Raw genomic sequence first — 20734 nt, 5'->3', positions numbered from 1 at the left:
GCTCCAAAAGCAAGAGTTGGCAGGTAATTCTGTTCATCTACGCCTGCTCTGTAACAGCTTTCAGAGTTCAGCTCTTACTTTCAGTCACTTCCTTGCAACCCTTGCAGTCAGAATTTCAGGGTTCAGAAACATAGGCCTAAAGTGTTATCACCAAGTGGTGAAAGCAAGTTTGCTGGGTGGAGGATCTCCTCGGCTATTTTGCCAAGTTCTTCTCATTTTTATAGCTGGGCATGAAGATTTCCTTTTTTGACATTCTGTGACTGTTACAATGTAGGAAAATCTGTGGAGATACAACATTTTCATATTTCAAGTAGCTGCTCTCAAACAAGGGACATTTTCTAAGTTCTACTGTTTATTTTTCCCTGGAATTTTCTAGGATATATTGCTTTAGCTCTGTTTTCTAGTTTTCTCTTTATGACATTTTGGCTTCTCCCGGTCAATAAAAATACTGCACTGGAAGAATTCCAGAGACATGTGAAAGTTATCTGTCCTGCTTGAGGGAAAGAAATTACTACTGTTTTCTTCCCTCTGAGAGAGATGGCCCTTAAAAGTGTTGGAATGTATCTCTTTTCTTGACATTTTCTGATGTTCCTGATTCTGTTTTCCTGGTGAGGGCAAAATAAATTATTGTGAAAAAAAGGAGGTGAGGCCCTGGTTCTACAGGTTTCTAGAGGTTCTGGTATGGGGAGGGTGTGCACAGAAGAACTTCTTCCAGGTACTGATTTACTGTAAGCAACAAACAAACAGATCTTTTTTCTCATAGATTGCCAGCCGAACTGTGTAGCAACACTATGGAAAAGACCCCAACCACTTCCACAAAAGAAATTCTTCCCTTCACTAAGCGAGGAGTTTAACTCAGTTAGAAAATCTGGATGGACCTCAAAGGAAGAATTTTCTCCTTTCAAACTCAACCCATTTCAATAATAGAGAGAAAAACAGATTTTTTTAGAACTGAAATTCCTTAGCAAAATTTAATTGGAATAGCATTCTACCTTAATGGGCAATCAGCTTATTTAGTAGGTGAGACTCCATTAATTTTGACTGTTCAAGGAGATTTCATAACCAAGTCACTTAACTTCAAGTATTCTGATGGAGCAGATAGCTCCCCATTTAGGAATTTTCTTGTGCTGGAGTAGGAAAATGAGAGCAGCGCCTGCCTTGATATTTTGATGATACCCTTTTATTTGGCAAAGGTATTATTCATAAGGTAGTCAATTAATGTCAGCCTATTGGAAAAATGACAGGCTTTAAAACTTCCTCTTTAGATTAGAGACTCTAAAATTCTAAATGCCTGCAGATCCATATGTCAGTTGTTGCTTCTGACCTTTCCTAATTGAATTAGCCTCCTTCTAGTGAGCCTGATTTTAAAAAAAATTAATAGATGGGATTGCTGGGGGTATCACTTAGATTTTCCTATTGAAAATAAATATTCCCCTCCAAGTAGTTTATTTCCGGAAGTATTAAGCCAAAGTCAGAAAAGTGGCAATAGCTTCAAATAGACAGGAAGTGGCTGTAAAATTAGCCTTTCTTAATGAGAAGGTCAGAGCTGCTTTATATTTTTTTAAATTTCACTTTTATGTGTGGCTCATTGCTTAGGCTCTGGCTGAGGCTCATTTAACAATGATCCCAGCAGTACTGGAGCCCTAAGCAACAAGACTTGGAGACCTATCCTCCTTCCCTGGGGTGAAATCACCTCAAATCATTCTTAAATACTTGTTAAAATTTTCAGTTGCTTAAAAGTTATTTTAAATGTAAATTTTCATTTTGAAAGCAAACAGGGACTCAGAAATGATTTTTGTCAGAATAAGTTTGGGTCTGATTCTCTCCTATAACCATTTCTAAAGGAAAAGCTTGGTTTAATTCAATCTCCAGTTAAGTCAAAAACCTAAAGAAAAGTGAGTCATTTCATTTCTCCTCTAAAAACTAAAGTGTCAGGAAAAGTTCTTTTATCTGTTTCAATATATTCCAACCTGTTACAATCTTTTTTTTTTAAGTCATAGGAAAGTATACGCAGAAGGAATGGCTGATAGGTGAACTAAAAGAGAAAGCCAAAATCTTTAATTACCTTTATCAGGTTAGCAGGGAAACAGGCACCTATGCCTTAGGTAGAGAAAGGTGATTAGCATTCAGAATACTGAAGCCCACATCAATTCAGAAAGGGCATGATTTTAAGATAAGTTGAAGGGTAAGTTAGGAAGAAGCAACTTTTTAAAGCTTAAGTATAAAACTAGGATGAGATCAAAGATGGATTGTTAATAAGAGTCAAGGATTAGTTGGAAGTAAAGTCCCTAATCATACCCAGAGTATTTAATAGACTCAATTGTGTTAAAGAAGATCTTAGAGGTCATCCAATCCAACTTCGATCTTTGGTTGCAAGGAACAGATGTCTCCTCCAGCTGACACTAGCCAAAGATGGGAATTTATTTAAAAGTTATATAAACTAAGCACTGAAAGAAAGCCAGGCCTAAAGAATGAAGGAGATTCCAGAATTTGATCTTTATTTCAGGACCTATCTCTTTATTTCTTTGAAAATTAATGCATATATCCTCATCAGCAGCATAAAGCTATTGTTTGTACATGACTATGGCTGAAGTTCTAAAATGTGTTTTGAATTGTGAAATTACAAGCACAGATCTACAAAATGGTGATAGTGTCTCTATACTAAAAATACAACTGCACATTTTCAATTTCTCTAAAATGAACTATGTTACTATGTAATTGCAATTACAGAACTGCTGTTAATGATGAAAGACCCTAAGCCTACCTAGACCAATCCTCTTATTCTACCATTAGAGAAACTGTAGCCTGGGAAGAAGTGATATGTTCATAATTTCCCAGAGGTTTAATAGTAGAGCCAGTAGAAGAATGGAGATCCTTTGATGGCTGCTGTATCAGACATGATGCTTTGTGCCACACTGGGAGCAGTGGCCAAGAAAGAACTTAGTTAAGAACCTGAGTTCTCTAGTGTCAGATTGTCCTCTGGCAAGTACTTTATACCTTTCTGAGCCTTCATCTGTGTAATATGGATATTAGTACTCCCCTTAGGATGGGGTTGTTGTGAGGATTAAATGAGACAACAAATGCACAGTTATTAACACAATGTCTAGTACATATAAATGCTCTAAAAACAATACAATTCTCAATAGAAAAATATTAGCTTTTTGCTGCATAACAAACAACCCTGAAACTGAATGATTTGCAAAAATATTTTTAATTCCTACTTATAAATCTGTGATCAGCTATAACTCTGCTAAGCTTAGCTGGCCGTGGCTCCAGTTTTGGGCTCATGTTGATCCCATAAGTTTCCTCATCCCAGATCCAGGCTGAAGGAACAACCCCTACCTTGGATGTGTTGTTCTCATGATAAAGAGGAATATAAGAAATGGGAACTATGTGATGCTTCTTAAAACCTCTACTGGACACCATCACAATGTTGACTCTTCGCATATTCTACCAATCACAGCAAGTCATTTGGCCAAGCCCAAATTCAATGAGGCAGAAAAGTTAATTGCAACCACAGGCAAGCTATGTTCTAGGATGGAATGAACAATATAATCTAGCACAGAAAGGTTGCGAGAAAATCTGTGGTCACTGACACAAGAAGCTTGAATAATCTGAAACTATAAACTGCATAGGCCATCTGTAGTAGCTCAAGTCTTCAAAATTATGGACTGTTAAGAAAAAATCAGAGATCTAGGGAAGGCAACAAAGTTATTTTGGGTACAGACAGGATAAGAGGGTATATAATACCATTCCTTCTCCCAGAAGCTTCAATAGGTAGAGGATATACTGATTTAGAGGTCATTTATTTCAGTGTTTCCAAACCTGAAAGGTATTTCAAAGGGTTCATATTCTTAAAGCAGCAGTGGTATGTGTTTGCATTTCCACTAATTTTTTAAAAACTCAATACATTTAACGTTTATGTAAAAACTGTTTCCATTATAAATGGAACACATCGAGAACCCCCAGGTGTATATGGAGGAAGCCTACTTGGTGGTAAGTGGAGATTAGATGACTTTGCTCGTGATTTGTAACTTAGTTTATAACACAGATGAGCACTACTAGGTGCATCCTTTATCATCATACATTTTTAATTGTTTTATTCTTAGTCATATGTTGTTTACATTTCATTCTCAACTCTGAATTAATGAGGAATTTAATGAAGAAGAAAAACATAATTCTGTCAATTTTCTTCTGGATACTTTTCCCCAGATCCATAAATTTCTTTCATCTGAGAAAATAACTATATGAAACATCAAGATATCTCTAATATTTCAAAACATAATGTAAAAAAGAAAAATAAATTGGTGCTATTTATGCATCCTGTCTGTAACCAACAATCTATTGCAGAAATAAACACTGATGATGCTTTGAGGTCTGTACCAGGTTAGGGGATAGATCAGAATGACTGTGTTCCTATTATTTTTACACCTCAGTACAACATCACAGGCCATTCCTTCTGCCTGAAAAGCCCTCCTTCTTCTCCCTCCTCTGCCTAATGTTCCACTCAGCCTTAATCCACAGCTCAGCTCTTACCTCCCGTTGGAGAAGAAATTATCCTCTTCAATTCCCTCAGCTATATTTGTTGCTCTTTCCCCAGTATTCCCATAGCACATGCAGGGGAATTACCTCCTGAATAGCCTTGGTTTTGAAAATAGTCACTGAGTCTGTGTTTCTGACTTAACCCTGAGTTGAGATTGGGGCAATTTGGTTTTCCAGTGCCCAGCAACATGCCTCACACCTAGAAAGTACTCATCACATCTTTCTTGAGTGGATGAGAGTAAACAGAATTGCAGCTTGATAGATAAGATTGAAAACTGGAGAGGACATTGAAGAGAGCATTTCAGGAAGAAGAAAAGCACACAGAAGTAAGGAGTAAGAAGACAGAGGCTGAGATGCGCAAGTTTAAGGAGCAATAAATGAGCCCATGTGACTAGACCAAAGAGTTTAAGAAAAGAAGTCCTGGAAAAAGCAGTGGGGAGTTTAGGTGTGTTGAGGAGGGTCTCAGGGGACACACATTGTCTTGGTCTGCCCTGGCCATCATATGTCAAAATATCACATAGCTTAAACAGCAGAAGTTTATTTTCTCACAGTTTTGGGAGCTTGAAGTCTAAGATCAGGGTACCAGCATTACAGGTTTCTGGTGAAGGCTCTCTTCCTGTCTTGTAGATGGCTGCCCTCTGGCTGTGTTTTCACATGGTGGGAAGAGGGAGCACTCTGGTGTCTCTTGCCTTTCTTATAAGGAAACTAATCTCATCCCCGTAATCTCATCATATGACAACTCACCCTGCTAATCTCATGTAAAGCTAATTATCTCCCAAAGGCCCCATCACCAAATACAAAATACCACCAGACTGGGGACTACGGCCTCAACATATGAATTTGGGGGAACAAAATTCAGCCCATAGCATCCACGCATATTGAGTGGTTAAGGAACTGGCCACTGATAAATGAAGTGGACCCTAAAGATTGCCATCATCCTTCTGCCATTATTGGGGTTCCATTGTTCAGTTAAGAAAGTGAATGAAATCTAGAAAATCAGCATTTCCAATTAAAAAGGCGTTAAAGCCTAAGGACATGAAGAAAATAACATTTTAATTTCTGAGATGAATGAACAAAGAAATTTTTGTAAGTGGTATCTTCTATTTCTATAGCAGCCATAAATCATACCATTGGGAGCTGTACCATTTTACTTTTAAATGTACGTTTTTGAAAAGAACACAGTCGTTTCTTATTATTCTCCTTTTGTACAATTTCATTGCATTCATAACCAGTCAAAGGGTCCTGTTGATTCTCCGGCAGAAAAACTATTTGTTATATTCACAGTCCAAGTGCCTACTGATTAGCACAGGTATTTTGCATTAGCTGATTGGGATAGAAGTACAGTCTTCCTCTAAGCTTTACTGCTTTCTCCATTTTCCATTTTTTGTTATTTTTCAGGCCTGGATTCCTTTCACTTGGTTCATTCTCTTAAGAATTACCAGCCACAGAATGATGTTTTTATTTATTTGAAAAGTTTATGTCCATTTGCAAATGATTCAAGACAAGACTGAGAATTCCACTGCCTGATTTGCAGAAAGTTGTTGCTGCCTGAAAATGTGCTGGGCATGTCCTGTTGATAGATAGTACAAATATACAGTGTTAATACAATGGGCAAACTCCAGAGCATTTCCATAGCTCCCGACTATTGAATGATATACAAAAATATATGACTTGGGGACAGCTGAAATTGTTTCCACACTTTGAGCTCTGCTTCCATTAGACTGGTTCACAATATTAGATTGAATCCCAAGGTGCTACTGATAATCATCAGCTGCTTTTCTTGCCAAGAATCTTTGTTTAAATGTATTCTTTCATTATCCATGTGCTTTTGAAAAAAATGAGGGAAAGGATGCTTTTAATTGAATAATCTGTATTCTGTCAGGTATTTCTTCTCTGTAGGAAGGTATCTGAAAACTTACTTTGCTGTTTTTATTTATCCTGCCAGTGTAGTATATTGATGAGAGAACTGAGGTCCAATAGTGTTAAAACAAGACATGAAATATTGATTAATTCTTCTTTTAAATTCTCTTTTTACCCCTGAGTATAACAGATTTCAGAAGCTGCTGCCAATACCGTGCTCTCCAATAAACCTCCATTATTGGAAGGGGGGTCTTGATACCCTTCAGGCTTTGATAAATGATTATTATGCTTTTGAAATGTTAGCTTTGAGTGCCTGAGGCTTGACTTTCATCAGTTCAAGAAAGAAACAGTAGAACTGAAGCTGCAAAGTTTGAGCCAAAGGCCCCCAAAGGAACCATTTCATGAAAGGAGTTAACCATAGATACTGTGGCTTCTGAACTCGTTGTCCTTGTCCCACCTGATACTTTTTCTGCATTCCTAATTGTACATTCCCCCGTTGCAGGCTAAGACTTGCCCTTTGGGTCTAGGCCTACTGAGTTTGCTGATTTCTAAGGTTAAAAAGTAAGATAATGGGTTTAGATGGACTTGTAAAGAAGGGAGAAGGAAGTACGATGCTTGGTTGGGTGAAGAAAATCAGGGGACAGTGAATGAGCAGAGTAGGAACTGGAGATTACAGGAATCTGGCTGTTTAGGGTCAAGGACACCCTCAGAGCAATCACCCTAAGGCAAGAATAGGCCCTGGGGAGTCAAGAAATCCACTGCCCTCTTAGGACCCAGATGAGCTTGGAACAGAGGGGAATCTGATAAAATGTATAAGAGAACTGCACAGGACAGCCACTGCACAACAAAGAGTTATCTTGTCCAAAATGTTAATAGTGCTGAGATTGATAAACTCTAATCTAGAGAAAGTGCTACAATTTTTTGCCATCAAAGTATGAGTTTCTTGAGTTCAGAACCCAACTCATTGAGCTATTGGTATTCAATAATTAGCAGAGCATCCTGTGAATAGATAATAAATCCAACATAATCCAGTTATCTTTTGAAAAGTAGCCATTTCCATTTCCTCAGTTCCTCCCCTGAAATTATCTGAAAGGGAAATGTCACTCAGTTAGAAGGCTCCAGCTTGCCAGATAATGGGAGGAAAGTGCTTCACAATATCTTTCCAGAAATGAGAAGAGGACAGAGTGTGCTCAGAAACAGAGGTACAGGCAAATGAAGGTTGCTGACAGCCAAAAACACTGAGACTGGTAAACATCATGATAGCTGAACAGACAAGGAATCCCTGTATCCATGTGATGGCCTTTCGACATGAAGGAATAGGGGTAAACATCAAGGGTAAAGTAGCTTATATTTTATTGAAATAAACTAGATGAAAGGTCGTATCTTAAACGATATGTCTTCAAGCATGTGCTACATCAAGGTCTTGACAGCATCATTTTCCCAAGAGATATGCCAGTAAATTTAAGTAGTTTCCAAGTTGTAAGTATCTTGATTACCAAGGAGCAGCGGGGTGCAGAGCCTGACTGGTAAAATCAAAGGATTGATGGCTTCCTCTTCACACGCCTGCCTTTATTTTCCCCTGCATGGCTCATTATTCTGCTGCATTAATTTAAGCTTTCCTATTGCACAGAATTAGGGGCTTAAATTCTCTTATCATCCCTGTGGGAATCTTGATTGTTTATTTGTGGATGAGAATAATTGTTTTTATTGATCCCCAAATGTGGAAGGTAAAAAAAAATGCTATGGTTGATGGCCAGCTGATACGTAGTTAGTGCTGCGTGCATGAGTGACAAATTATGAGACAGTATTTGGCCCCAGAGCATACCCTTTAAGAATTTTTAAGGCATTTGATAGTTATCACTTTAAGGCATTTGATAGTTATCACTAAGTCTTTCCAAGCTGGAAATCATAAACAATTTCACATACATCAGGTAAAGTCTTTTTGTTGTAGTTTTCATTGAAACTTAAAGGTCCGGTTGTGTATAATTTATAATTTCTCATTTCCAGTATGCTCACACAGCAACCCGATAGAGTTTGGAAATGGTACAGCTACAAGACATTCCGGAGCCAGTGCCATCAGGCCAGTGAGTTCCTCTAGGGACCCAGATTACTAGGCATTTATTTGGAAGAATTCCTGGATTCATCCAGAAGTTGTCATTATTCCACTGCAAGCATCATTGTACGGACATTAGCTCCAAATAGTTAGAGAAAAGAACTACTTTGCTAGCCCTAGCTTGTACTGTGGGTAGGAAACCCCATGCCATTTAACATCCCAAATATATCAGAGGCATCAGGGAAAGGAACTGCAACTGTCTAATTAAGTGCTGTTTGTAGGACAGGGCACTTGGGCAGTATGAGCCTCCCCCATCTGAATCAAATGCAATACATCTTGTTTAAAGAGCTATTGAGCTAATTAGCATGGCATGTCTACACAGAAATAAAACAAATCAGGTTAGGTCCTAAAGGAATCAAGTATCAGAAATGTGGTAAAGTTTCCTTATTAGGTGGTAAGATGGCAAGATCCTTGACCAGATGCCAAACCCTGAAATTCTTGATCTTCTTTTCCTGTGCTAAAGAGAACATAGATATATAGAGAAGCCACTAATGACCATTGTATCTTCTTTATTCTTTGACGGCTGTGTTCTGGAAGCTTACTGTTGAACCTTCAGAAACGACTGTGTGGGCTAGACCAGAATGAGTCAGGAGAGCTTGCTTGTTTCGCAGAATAAGTGTCCATATGTCACAAAGAGGATCTTCCTCTTTTTCCTGGGGATATCATATTATTTTTGTCTTTGATAATTAGCACCTCTATGAAGGGACCACATCAAAGGGAGGATGATTTTTCCTAATTATGATTATTTTTTTCTCACTCAAATTCACCTTTACCCTTAGCATTATGGTTCAGTTATGGCCTTGGCCTTCATCAGCCGTTGCAACACCTTCCATGAGTGGCAGTGTAAAGGAGGGAATCATGGAGTTCTCCCCACAAAAGTTTTGTGACTATTGTCACTACCATTGCAAGGTAAAAACTTTATACCCAGCTTATATTTTTATGTATACCCCATACATTTAGTGTCATGCCCATCACACAAGGGAGCATGAAATGTGATCTGACCTATTCACATGTTTGCTCATTACAACATCCAATATGCATAGAGCATGGTACCGCACAGTGGTTAAAACTTAATTACAGACTGTTGAGGGTGATGATCACAGAATCATAGTTCAACCATCTCATTTTAGACACAAAGAAAATAAGACCCAGAGAGGCTAAATAAGTGGCCAAAGCCTCATGTTCGAGTAGCAGCAGAGCTGCAATATGAAACCAGATATCCTCACTCCAATTCTAACTGCACTCTGTGTTGACTCTGAAACACACGGCTGTGCTTTGTTGCACTGTATTGTGATCAATTGTTTTAACATGTGTGCCTCCCTCACTAGACCATGTACTCTTAAGAAAATATTCATCACCAGCTTCCTAGCACAGTCAGTGGCACATAATAGGATCCCAATAAATGTTGGTTGAAAAAGTGAATAAATGAGTAAATACATGAGACCTGATTTTTTCCTCATCATGTAGAAACAAACAAATGCCATAACTTCTAGTGATCTCTATGAGTGCTTGGTCAGCCTGATAATGAAGAATAGACAAGATAGGGAGTGAAAGGTAGAAAAAATAGTATGAGAAACAAGAGAAAAAAAAGAATACACAATTCCATAGGAATAATAACCAGACAAATTCAGTACATAGACAAAATATTTAGATTCAATTTGGGAGCATTTTGTCAAGACTCTTGCCTCTTCTGATCTCTTCTCATTTTCAAATAAGGGCTTTTTAAGCAGATGGTGCTTTAAGCAATTCCCATCATTGCTGCTCCTCCTCAAACCCCAGAATGCAGGATTGACTGCAGGTTAAGTTGTCTAAAAGGCAAAGTTGTTCGTTACTGTAGCTCGCTTCCCTGAGATACGTCTTCCCATTCATTTTGCATCTATTGCTGCCCCATGTTGCTGCTACTGTCACAGAGGAAAGTGCATGTAACTCACTGTGATCTGGTTTCTGGGATATTTTCCATACACCAGAAGATGCGAAGGAATGGCTACTTAGGTAGTAACATTTCAGACTCGGTGACAAGTATGCAGAGAGGATGTATATGGGCTGAGTTTGTGTATCCTTGTAAGTCACCCAAAGTCAATGCAAGTAAAGGCTAAAATATCCAATCATCAACCCCTACTGTGAGTTTGTGTTTTTCCTGAAACGCTGGCACATTGTAAGTAATTTGACACTAAGTAGTGCCTGTTAAAAAGAAGCAGCAGCAGCAGCAGCAGCAAAGGATTCAAGGCTCCTAATTATAGCACACTGATGGCTTGGTACTGGGATGTGCATCAACAATATTGAGCATCAGTAGGGAGCAAGTACTGGCTGGAGGGCTGTATCCAGAGAGCAGTTATCAGTATCTAAGTGTCAGTTTGAACTGGCTGTGCTCCTGTAGGCCAAGAAGTCTATATGGAAGATAGACCATTTAATCTTTTTCAGAGGTGTTGCTACACAGCTGTCAAACAAATTGGGGTGCTCCAAATGCCCCTGTGGAGAGTTTTAAGGAGATGGACAGTCATCTGTTTTGAATGGATTGAGTCACACTGGCTAAAGACAAATATGGAGATCCAGCTTTTCATTTAACATTCCTTTGAACCATTTGGAACTTGGCAGATGCCCAATCAGCACTTCATCTAAGTACATCACCGCCTTCCCCCTCAGTTCCTGCATTTCCCAGCTCTTCTTTGAACATGCCAACCATACTTCCATATTTGTGATTTTGTCCTTGCCCTTCCCTCTTCCTGAAATACCTTTTCCTCATGTGGTCCAAGTGGCTTCTTCCTCCTTGACCCTCCCCTCTGTCTTTTTCAGATCTTTGTTCCCATGATCAAAGAAGGCTTTCCTAGCCAAACTTTATAATATAGCTACCTCCAAATCCAACCCACTGGCCTTCACAAAGACAGAAGTTTTGGTTGTTTTGATCGTTATTGTATCCCCAGCCTCCATAACAGTGATTACCATGTAGCTTGTTCAATGGAAATACAATGAAGAAATTGGTAACATAGGTCTTAAAAAGGAAAAGTCTTGTCTTATAATGCCTGGAAAGCAGTTAAGAAATCTTTTCAGATGCTTTCATTTCAAGTTATTCACATACACTGCATGTAAGTTACACTTAGAAACCCAAGCAGCCTTCAAGAAAGTAGCAATATGTCCAGTTAAGCAAGATAGCACTATTATCATTCAGTTCCCATCCGGGCTCCAAGCAACTTTAAGAGAATCTTTCCTCTGATAGACAGGACTAATTTGTGTCTTATGGAAAATTAAATAAATTATTTTTCACCTGAAGGGAGAGGATTATTTGACTTCAGATATTTGCTATATGGCTTCTCTTCCACACAACGTAGCTTTGAGGCTTAAGGTAGTAAGAGCAAGAGCATTCCTATAAATTATTCAGAGATAATTCAAAATAAGTGTGCATCTTTGCATATTGTCAAATTTCTCAATGCTTTTTCCTGATAACAAGTGCTATGTTTTTGATGAAATGTTGCTCGTTTCTCACACACCTTATTGTTCTGTGTGTGTGTTCTGTGTTTTGTTCTGTTTGTTATTGTTTGTTTTCATTTCCCTCAGAGTCCAGTCTGGCTCATATCTCAGCACAGGGTGGTTTACCTTCATTCTGGCCATGGACGCCTGTTATGGCATTCACGTCTACGGGATGATAAATGACACCTACTGCAAGTAAGATCACAAGAAATTATTTTTATGCAGCTCCAATTTGGAGATCTTGTCAAAATATCACAATTCATTTTAATACCATAAATCTGAGAAACAGATAAAGCAACAATTATTTCCCAGTGTTCTTTGCTGACATGACATTTTATTGTCAGTGCATCAAGTTGTGACTTCTAGGGGTGAGAAAAAGAAAAATATTTACCAGTCTAATGTCAAATGTCAGGAGGAACACTTTTCCCTTAATCAGTGGCATAGCAGGGACTTTTGGCTTGAAAATACAGAAGAAGTTTAGTGGTTGTGTAATTTGCAAAAGCAAGTTTGTCATTTCTGCTGCTCTGATGGCTTGATGGATAGCTATCTACTCAATGGTTAGTTAGATTTGATCATGAAGGACAAAATGTCCTGCAGCCTCAGAGAAACTGACAGCTTAACAAGAATTCCTGGAAATTATACTTCACTAGTAAGTGAGTAATCTGCCAGATCCTTATTTAAAATGAGTGTGTTTACCCACAGTATATCCTCGCTGGTGGGATAGTTTCTAATTAGATAATAAAACAAACCCTCCATGCTTCATCAGGATAATGGAATCTATTTCCCTACCAACAATTGGCACAATATAATTCACAGACTGTTTTAATCATAATGTCAAAATGGTAACTCTCAGCCACAGTCTTCATGAACAAATATTTCTTCCCTAACTATAAGCATAATGGAGCTCAGATGAGCCAATATCTTACTGTGAAAAATCACAGTTTCTTCAAGTTCTGCAAGAGGCTATCTAAAGTTTCTTCAATTATACACCATTTCCTTTTTCAAAAGATAGCCATATGTTTGAATGTAATTGGCATGATATATAAATTTTATTTGATCTATTAAACCACTAAAAACTTGGTACATCTTCCTAAAAGCTTTCATACATATAATGGCTTTTAACTGAGTTCATGGACAAGAATCATGTATGGGTTTGTGAGTAAATGCATTTACTGGGCACATAATGGATTCTTGTAAATGAGTGCTCCATTCTTCATCTCAGTCTTTCTCTCTTTTTCTTTCTTTTTCTTTTCTAGGACAGAAGGGTATAGAAAAGTCCCCTACCATTATTATGAACAAGGAAGAGATGAGTGTGATGAATATTTTCTTCATGAACATGCCCCATATGGGGGTCATAGGTTTATCACTGAAAAGAAAGTGTTTGCTAAATGGGCCAAGAAGCACAGGATAATATTTACACATCCAAACTGGACATTGTCTTGATAATGGTTTTCCTAATCTTGCCGCATCACTTAATGTGATCCCCATACTGCAACTGTGATGCTGATGATGCTAATGGAGATGATGGTAATGATAAAGACAACAACAATGATTATCAAGTTCCTGTACACTCTCAGATGTGGATGGTGACTCTGCTAGTAATTTAAACTTGGCATTTCATGGAGGATGGTTGTGCTCATGATGTTCTTTCTGGAGGTTCAACACTACATACCGCACTTTATAATTTAACTGGAATTGAGATGAAGGCCAGTGACATGACAACTGTGACCTAAGAAATGGGAAGATTATCTTTCAAGATAGCTGCCTAGAATTGTTCAACAGTGAGTAACTTCCAAAAGCCAAAAGAGTTTGGCTTCATGAGGCAAGGTGATTGACTCAATGGCTTGTTGAATCTCAGCAGTTCCGCCATCTTGAAGAATGATTGATTGTCAAACACTGACCCAAGAACTGCTATCAGGGTGCAAGTATCTTACTAGTTAGCCTAAGGATGGGAAAATATCTCTTCCTAATATACCATCTTTCTACAGTATTTCCTACAGCTAAAGCCTCAGGCCATTGCCTAATTAACAATGAAGATTTCATGGACATCCTACACTTCAGGATTACTTGACTATCTCAAACACATAAATCAAAATGGGCCAAGTAGCAAATCTTGATGAATTTCCACTCTTACCATCCATTCTTACTACCAACAGTATAACTGAACATGTGATTAGAATGATCTATATTAATGTTTAGTTATTTTTGGTTGAGTGCTAAATATTTCAGAAGGCTACTTAACATGTAAGATACCAACTTCAACACTGTAATAACATATACTGTGAAAACATTCCTAAAAAATAACCAAAGGGTTTGCTAACTCTGCTTCAACATCCAACAACACAAAACTATATGATTTTTAAAATCATGAAATAGAGACAGCAAAGCATATTTTTACATCAATTTGTATCCTATCATACTTCATAATATATATTTGTATATTCAAATTTCTATTTTATAGGCCCAAGCTGTGTTTCTCCAAACATTACATTCTCATCGCCAAGTGCCAGCTGTTACACATGGAGAGGAAATGATTCCTTATATTAAACATGACCAGAGCTTTTTGCCTTCTAGGGATTTATTTTTCCCATAGTGTATCAGTTGTTATGCCACAATAACAACAATAATAATGATCTTAATGTCCAAAGTGCTTTGTCATTTAGAGTCCTTTAACATCTGTTATACCACGTGATGCCCTTGAACACCCCATTGGGCTATTGTCTGTGTATTCTGCTCTCTTTAGCAGATGATCTGTAATTTGGTCATTGTTCTGTTATATTCCAGATTGCTCTACTTGCTAATATTTGTATAGAATAGAATTTATGTAAACTAGTAACCAGTTGATCTCTGTGCCAAATACATTATATCAGGATTACACAAAAAGTATCACAAAGGATGGTCTTGGCCATATGCTAGGACCCCTGTGAAAATAAGTAGTTTTGAGAAGTTTTTCTATATACGTATATATACACATGTGGTTCTATTTAGGTGAGGAAAAGATGAAAAAGCAGGGACAACAGGAGGAAATGAAAGCAGAGAAATATAGTTTCCTGTCCTAGGGTTGAGACAATTCTATTTTTCATATACTCGTTGCTCATTAAATAGTAAAGGATGATTTGCTGCAAGAGTAGCTGAGAATTCAAAAACATCCTTGCAGAATGATTCAAAAGACAAAAGCCAGGCTCAAGTTATAGAATGTTTTGGAAACTGGAAGTAATGATACATTTCACTTCAGAAGCACTTGTAGGTCTTTACTAGTGCTAAGTATTATGGTGAGCTATCATTAAAATGTGCCATCTTGGATAAAGGCCTTTTGCCTGCTCTCTTCTGCAATTTTGATACCTCAATATTCACACCCATAAACATTACTAAGCCCCAGCTCTATCGTTGGAAGGAGTTGTTATTCTTTTGTTGTTCCCTTATGCAATTTTTAATTCTATGAATGTTAAGTTTTTTTGAGCTAATGATACATAGAAATGCCCACTCAAAGAAAAATAAACAGAGACAAATGTTAAAATTGCCATACAGACTGTTTTTTCCCCTGATGTTTCACTTTAAAATAAAAAGAAATCCTTGATTAATCAGAATGCCTTGGGACATGAACATAATTTATTTAGTTTTCTAATAAATGAAGGGCCAACTCTTATTTGTTCTAGCCCCTACTGATGAGAAACATTTGAAAACTTGCTTGCTCTCCTGCCTCGTTGTAGCTTTCTCTGATGAAGACTTCTGCAGTATATTGTATCCCTCACTCTATAGCAGGAGGTGTGTGTGGAATATGTAGACTCCAGTGTTTTCTTAGGAGGGGTGGGAAAGGGCTTTCTTTCCTCTCCTCTCCTCTCCTCTCGTCTCCTCTTTCTTTCCTTTCTTTTTGCAACTAAACTGCTACTCTACACTTTTTATTGTTGTTTTCTTTGTCTTTTTCTTTCTACAAACAGGAAACAAAAAAAAAAAAACAAGTTTTTCTCAATTTGGAGACTCAATTGAATAATTTCCAGTATAATCAGCATTTTGATAGAATCTCACAACTTATTTTTCTCTGCTTTTATTTCCTGTTTTTCTTTGTTCCATCTTTCTAATTCTAGTGAAAATGCAAAGTCTAATTTCTCCCATGTTGAGAATAAATTTTTCATCTATGATTTGCTGATAGAGAAGAGCTTGGTAAGGGAGCAATTCAAGGAGACTATTTTGCCATGCACATTTCTGATCAATTCCCACAGATTCTGGTCAAATGAAGGATATTCTATCCAACATTTAAACATTGAAAAATTTTACTGAACTTACTTATCACTGATGTGTATTTATCCCAGAAATTAATTAATATCTGTGAAAAATAAAAATATTTCAGTACTATCCATGGTTCTTGGAAAATGAACTATAAAAAAGGGTCACAATTTTTCTGAAATTGGCATGAAAACATTCAAGATAAAAATAATAGACTAAATATTATTTTCTGTTATGCAAAGTTCTATGAAAAAGCAAGGTAATTTAAAGAGTTTTAAAATGAGTGTTTGAATCTTTTCCAATTTAACCAAGTGAGAAGTAGCAATGATTTACATTATTATGATGATAATGTGAATAAGAAACCTTTTAGAGTATATGATTTTACATTGCTATCAAACCTATCAAAGAAAAGGCAATTGGAATTTGGAGGAATGTTTGTATATATGCACATAGAGTCTATTTGTGTTTGTGTGAACGCACATATATATACATCTATATACTTATAACTATATATAAAGGCATATATATAATCCTCTATTCTTCACTGGTGCATGTGAATCACAGAAAGCCCTATTTTAGACTTCATCTGAAATTCGTTGTGTTACATTTTGAATCCTGATGAAAAAAGCAAAAATCCAAATTAAATGGACTGATTGCTAAGAGTACGTAAAATCATATTCAAAAGCTGGCCAGAAGAATAAAGCTAGAGAAGCTGCTAAATCTAGAAAACACAATCAGATGCCACAGTTGTCACAAATCAGACTTGTAAGTATAGCAATCTGTATTGTAGGTTCTGCCGATTGCAGGCTTAGCTAAAGTCACATTGAAAAACATTGCATCAAGCTTCATTCACACTGAAGTAAATGAACATTGGTCCTCCTATTCAAATAAGCCAGTCTTTAGCATAAGCAAAATCCAGATTTGCATGATTTTTATTATATAGCTACAGAACTGTGACCACTGTGAAAAAGGAAAATTATACAAGGAGATTGCTCTTGGAGGATTTGGTATGAATCAGCTGAGGTAGGAACAAGAGTCTGAATTGGGGACCTGCTGACCTTCCAAGAAGTAGAAGGCCATCAGAAGAAAATCACTGTTACTTAGAGAAGAGACAACACTAAAGTACTTCACCTGGTAGTGTTAATTGGATGTTAATTATGAGCTCGGTTTAATTTCAATAAGCAAGAAAATATAATCAGATGACTGATTAAAAAAAAAAAACAAACAATGTGCCCATCTAGCCTTTAATGTGACATGTCAAATGCAAATAATAAATTATGTTATTCAGTGTCAGTTGTTTGCATGTCTTAGCACAACAAAGGATTTACAGTCTGAGGGCCAAGAGAGAAAAAATGCTTTTTTCTTAAAACAGCATATTTAAAAGACAAGACCTCATCAGTTCAATAGTGTACATAGATTAGTGACTGAAGGAGCCAGTGCTAGCCTTTGTAAGTAGTTCAGGCTTTTAGAGCTGAAAGAGATTTTAAAGACCAGCCAATTCAACTCCTACACCTTGGAGCTGAGGAAACAGACAGAGGTGAAGTGACTTGCCTGTAGTTATAAACTGGACTAATGGTAGTACTGAGACTCAAATTCTTGTCTCATGTTTTCTTCTCTAGTGCTTTTTCCACTACACTTTTTAGACAGAAGAGTAGCTGGAAAAAGAATGCCTAACTGATTTACTAAAGAGTCTATTCATGGAATCCAAAGGCTCCAAATTGTGCTAATTCTGCTCAGGATGAAACAAATCCCCACGCTGAAGTGGAGAAATATTTTCATAATTGAAGGAACATATCCCATTGATTGTCTACACTTTCTTCTCTCTGTTTGTTGCTATTGGTAAGGCTAGGCTATGTTCTGTTATCACAAAATTCTAGGACTTGTTTAAAGAACTTAAAGGTGAGTTTCTTAGTTTCTCTTTGTGATTGAGGATGAGCAAGCCATTGATACACCAAGAGCTGCTGAGTGTTGGAGGTTGCCTCGTGAAACTGGCAGGCCCTGTTGTTGACATTTCCCCAGAGCTAAAATGTCCTCATACTCAAACCAACTGTGCTGCCCAAGTTAGTGAAATTATCCATCAGCACTAACACCACCCTTTGGGTTCATGCTCATCCCTGCACTACATGTGATCTTTGAGCCCAGATACCCTTCTAGAAGGTGAATGAAAGCCCCACATGTCCCGCAAGACTTAGTCTGCATAAAAGATTTAAAAGGATTTTTTTTTCTCTACAGTCCATTTATATGATACTGTTAGAAGTGAAGAATTTTAAAACTACATACACTGGCCTCTGAAAATGGTTCTTGTGGCTCAGAAATAGTATATTGTTCTGTTGCTTGTTTTTGCTGAACTGTAGAGAAAACACCAGAGTAAAATTCCATGTAAATTGCTAAGGCATCGAATCAGAACTGTCCTTGGGCATTGTAACAGTGCAGAAAATCTCATTTAGTTTTTTTCTTTTTTTTTTCAGTTAACTACTTGTTTGTTTCTTTTCAGAATAGGCACTTTTTTTGTGAGTAGAAAACCTCTTCTTTCTCCACAGATACATCTCTTTTTGTTCACGCCTTGAAGACTTCAGAAAAATAGAAGCTCACTTCCTTCCATAAAGGTGAAGAACATCTTGATGAATAAACAGTCAACTACCAAGTTCACATATTTGCCTATGAAGTGAGAGCTATTTCTAAGAAACTTCAAAAAGATCAAAACGAGGCAATTTTATAGCTTTTTGTTACCTAATCTACAAAGTACTAATTTCCTTGTGTTTAGCTTTGTTGTCACTGTTACTGAGTAACTACCCATTTCTGTTACATATGGTACATTTTTTGCTTCACTTATTTTCCTGAGTTCCCATGATTTTTTTTCTGTAGTTTCTCATTCATTTTAAAACCCATAATCTTCATCTATTTTTAGAAGACAGTGTAAATGCACAGTTGTACATTTGTTGAGAGTTTTTATGGCATTATGGTGCTTTATTTATAAGCATTGTGTCTTAGAATAAAGCTTACAAAATGGCAAAGAGCTATTGGCATATTTCAGTTTGTTTTACAACAGGACAAGCAAGGATATGTTAATAAAGCCAGAGGGAAAAGGCGGTATGGGATTTTTAATATACTTGATATCCAAGTCAGAAACATATCCAGAATACTACTATAAACAATAACAAGAGAAAATGTTGGTCTGCCTCTGGAATTTGTTTTGTCCATATTAACTATCTGATGCTGACATATATTTCTTTTTTTGCTGTGTCAGACATATTAACAAAGTTGGGTTAGCACATAAGCTGCATAGAACAAAGAAGTCTTCCTTCTTTCCTCCTTTCCTTCCTTATTCCTTACTTTCCTCTCTCCTCTTATTTTCTTTCTGCAAAACTCAACACTCTTGCAGTTGAATGTCAAATTTGGATAATTTTTCTTTTAACAAATCAGCTTATAGTTATCTATCCAACTCTATAAGAGATCCATATTTGGAAATGATCTCAAAATGAGAGTCATCTTTGGAAATAATAACTTCTACTTATATGCCAGGCTTATTAAAGGGCTGTGTATCTCATTCAGTTCCCCCAATACTTTATGAGGTACATAATGTTACTATCACCATCTCATATATAAGGAAATTGAAGCACTAGAGAGATTAAATAGCTTACCCATGGTCACACAGCTTTTGATGAAATGAGATTGGAACCAAGGCAGTTTGGCCCAGAGTCCATACCTATTTGGGGAAGGCAAATAAATGTAACCAATAACCCCCCAAATTTCAGTAGCTTAAGAGAATAAGATTTGTTTCTCCCTCAAACATAAATTCTACATAGATGCTCCTCTCCAACCAGCTTGTTTCCAAGGGTGACTCAGATACAAAGACACCTTCCATCATGTGGCTTTGCCCTCCTCGAGGTCTTTTGAGTCCTCTCTATTCAGCCTGCTAAAAGGGAAAGAGCAAAAAGGATCTTGTGCTGGAAGGTTTTATGGGCAAGCCTGGAAGTGATGTATATCACTCCACCCACATTCTATTGGCCAGCCTCACTCGCGTGCCTTGGTATGGGCAATGCTGTCTAAATGTGTAGGAAAAGAATTTGATGAACATGTAGCTCTTTCTGCCCTGATATTCTTAGTCATGATGACATAATAGCTGAAAAAGAAAACACTGAGTTTTGTGCAACTCTATGGGTGAGTTGTTTGTTTTGATAATCCTTGTTCAAGCACTAGAAACTTTCAGAAAAAAATTTTTGTGTATGGATATCAGTGCCCACATCAGAACCAGAATAAACTAAGGAACAATATATTGCTCTAGGTCATATTATACCAAGAGAGAATATGGTTTCTTTTGCCCAAGGAAGCAAGAGAGAAACTGGCACACAAGAAACACTTCTAAGTGACTGAACTCTACCCACAATAGAAGTAACGTGACTTTTAATGTCTTAATGATCTGTGGTTAAAGTAGGATAGATGTGCCCTCACCTCTGATCAACCCCTTGTTTTTGTGCCTATTTCCCTTTCAAGATGTCACAGAGATTAGCCTTTTTTTTTTCAGCTCTC

The 20734-nt window shown here is 37.2% G+C and overlaps 1 protein-coding gene across 2 annotated transcripts in view; it reads left to right on the top strand.

Moving 5' to 3' along the window:
* Nucleotides 1-19220, top strand: part of ST6GALNAC3 (ST6 N-acetylgalactosaminide alpha-2,6-sialyltransferase 3) — a 558688-nt gene extending 539468 nt beyond the window's left edge. The window contains exons 4-5 of one of the 2 annotated variants that reach the window (XM_003807792.5): nucleotides 12068-12175; nucleotides 13237-19220. In XM_003807792.5, the coding sequence (XP_003807840.2) occupies nucleotides 12068-12175; nucleotides 13237-13423 (295 nt within the window). In that variant the 3' untranslated portion in view covers nucleotides 13424-19220. The remainder of the gene's footprint in view (nucleotides 1-12067; nucleotides 12176-13236) is intronic. The other variant, XM_034967859.3, reaches the window with a different exon arrangement.
* Nucleotides 19221-20734: the final 1514 nt, after the last annotated feature.

Source organism: Pan paniscus, chromosome 1 (assembly GCF_029289425.2).
Source record: "Pan paniscus chromosome 1, NHGRI_mPanPan1-v2.0_pri, whole genome shotgun sequence".
Classification (NCBI taxonomy): Eukaryota; Metazoa; Chordata; class Mammalia; order Primates; family Hominidae; genus Pan; species Pan paniscus.
The sequence above is the reverse complement of the archived record's forward strand: the minus strand, read 5'-3'. Positions and strand labels throughout refer to the sequence as shown.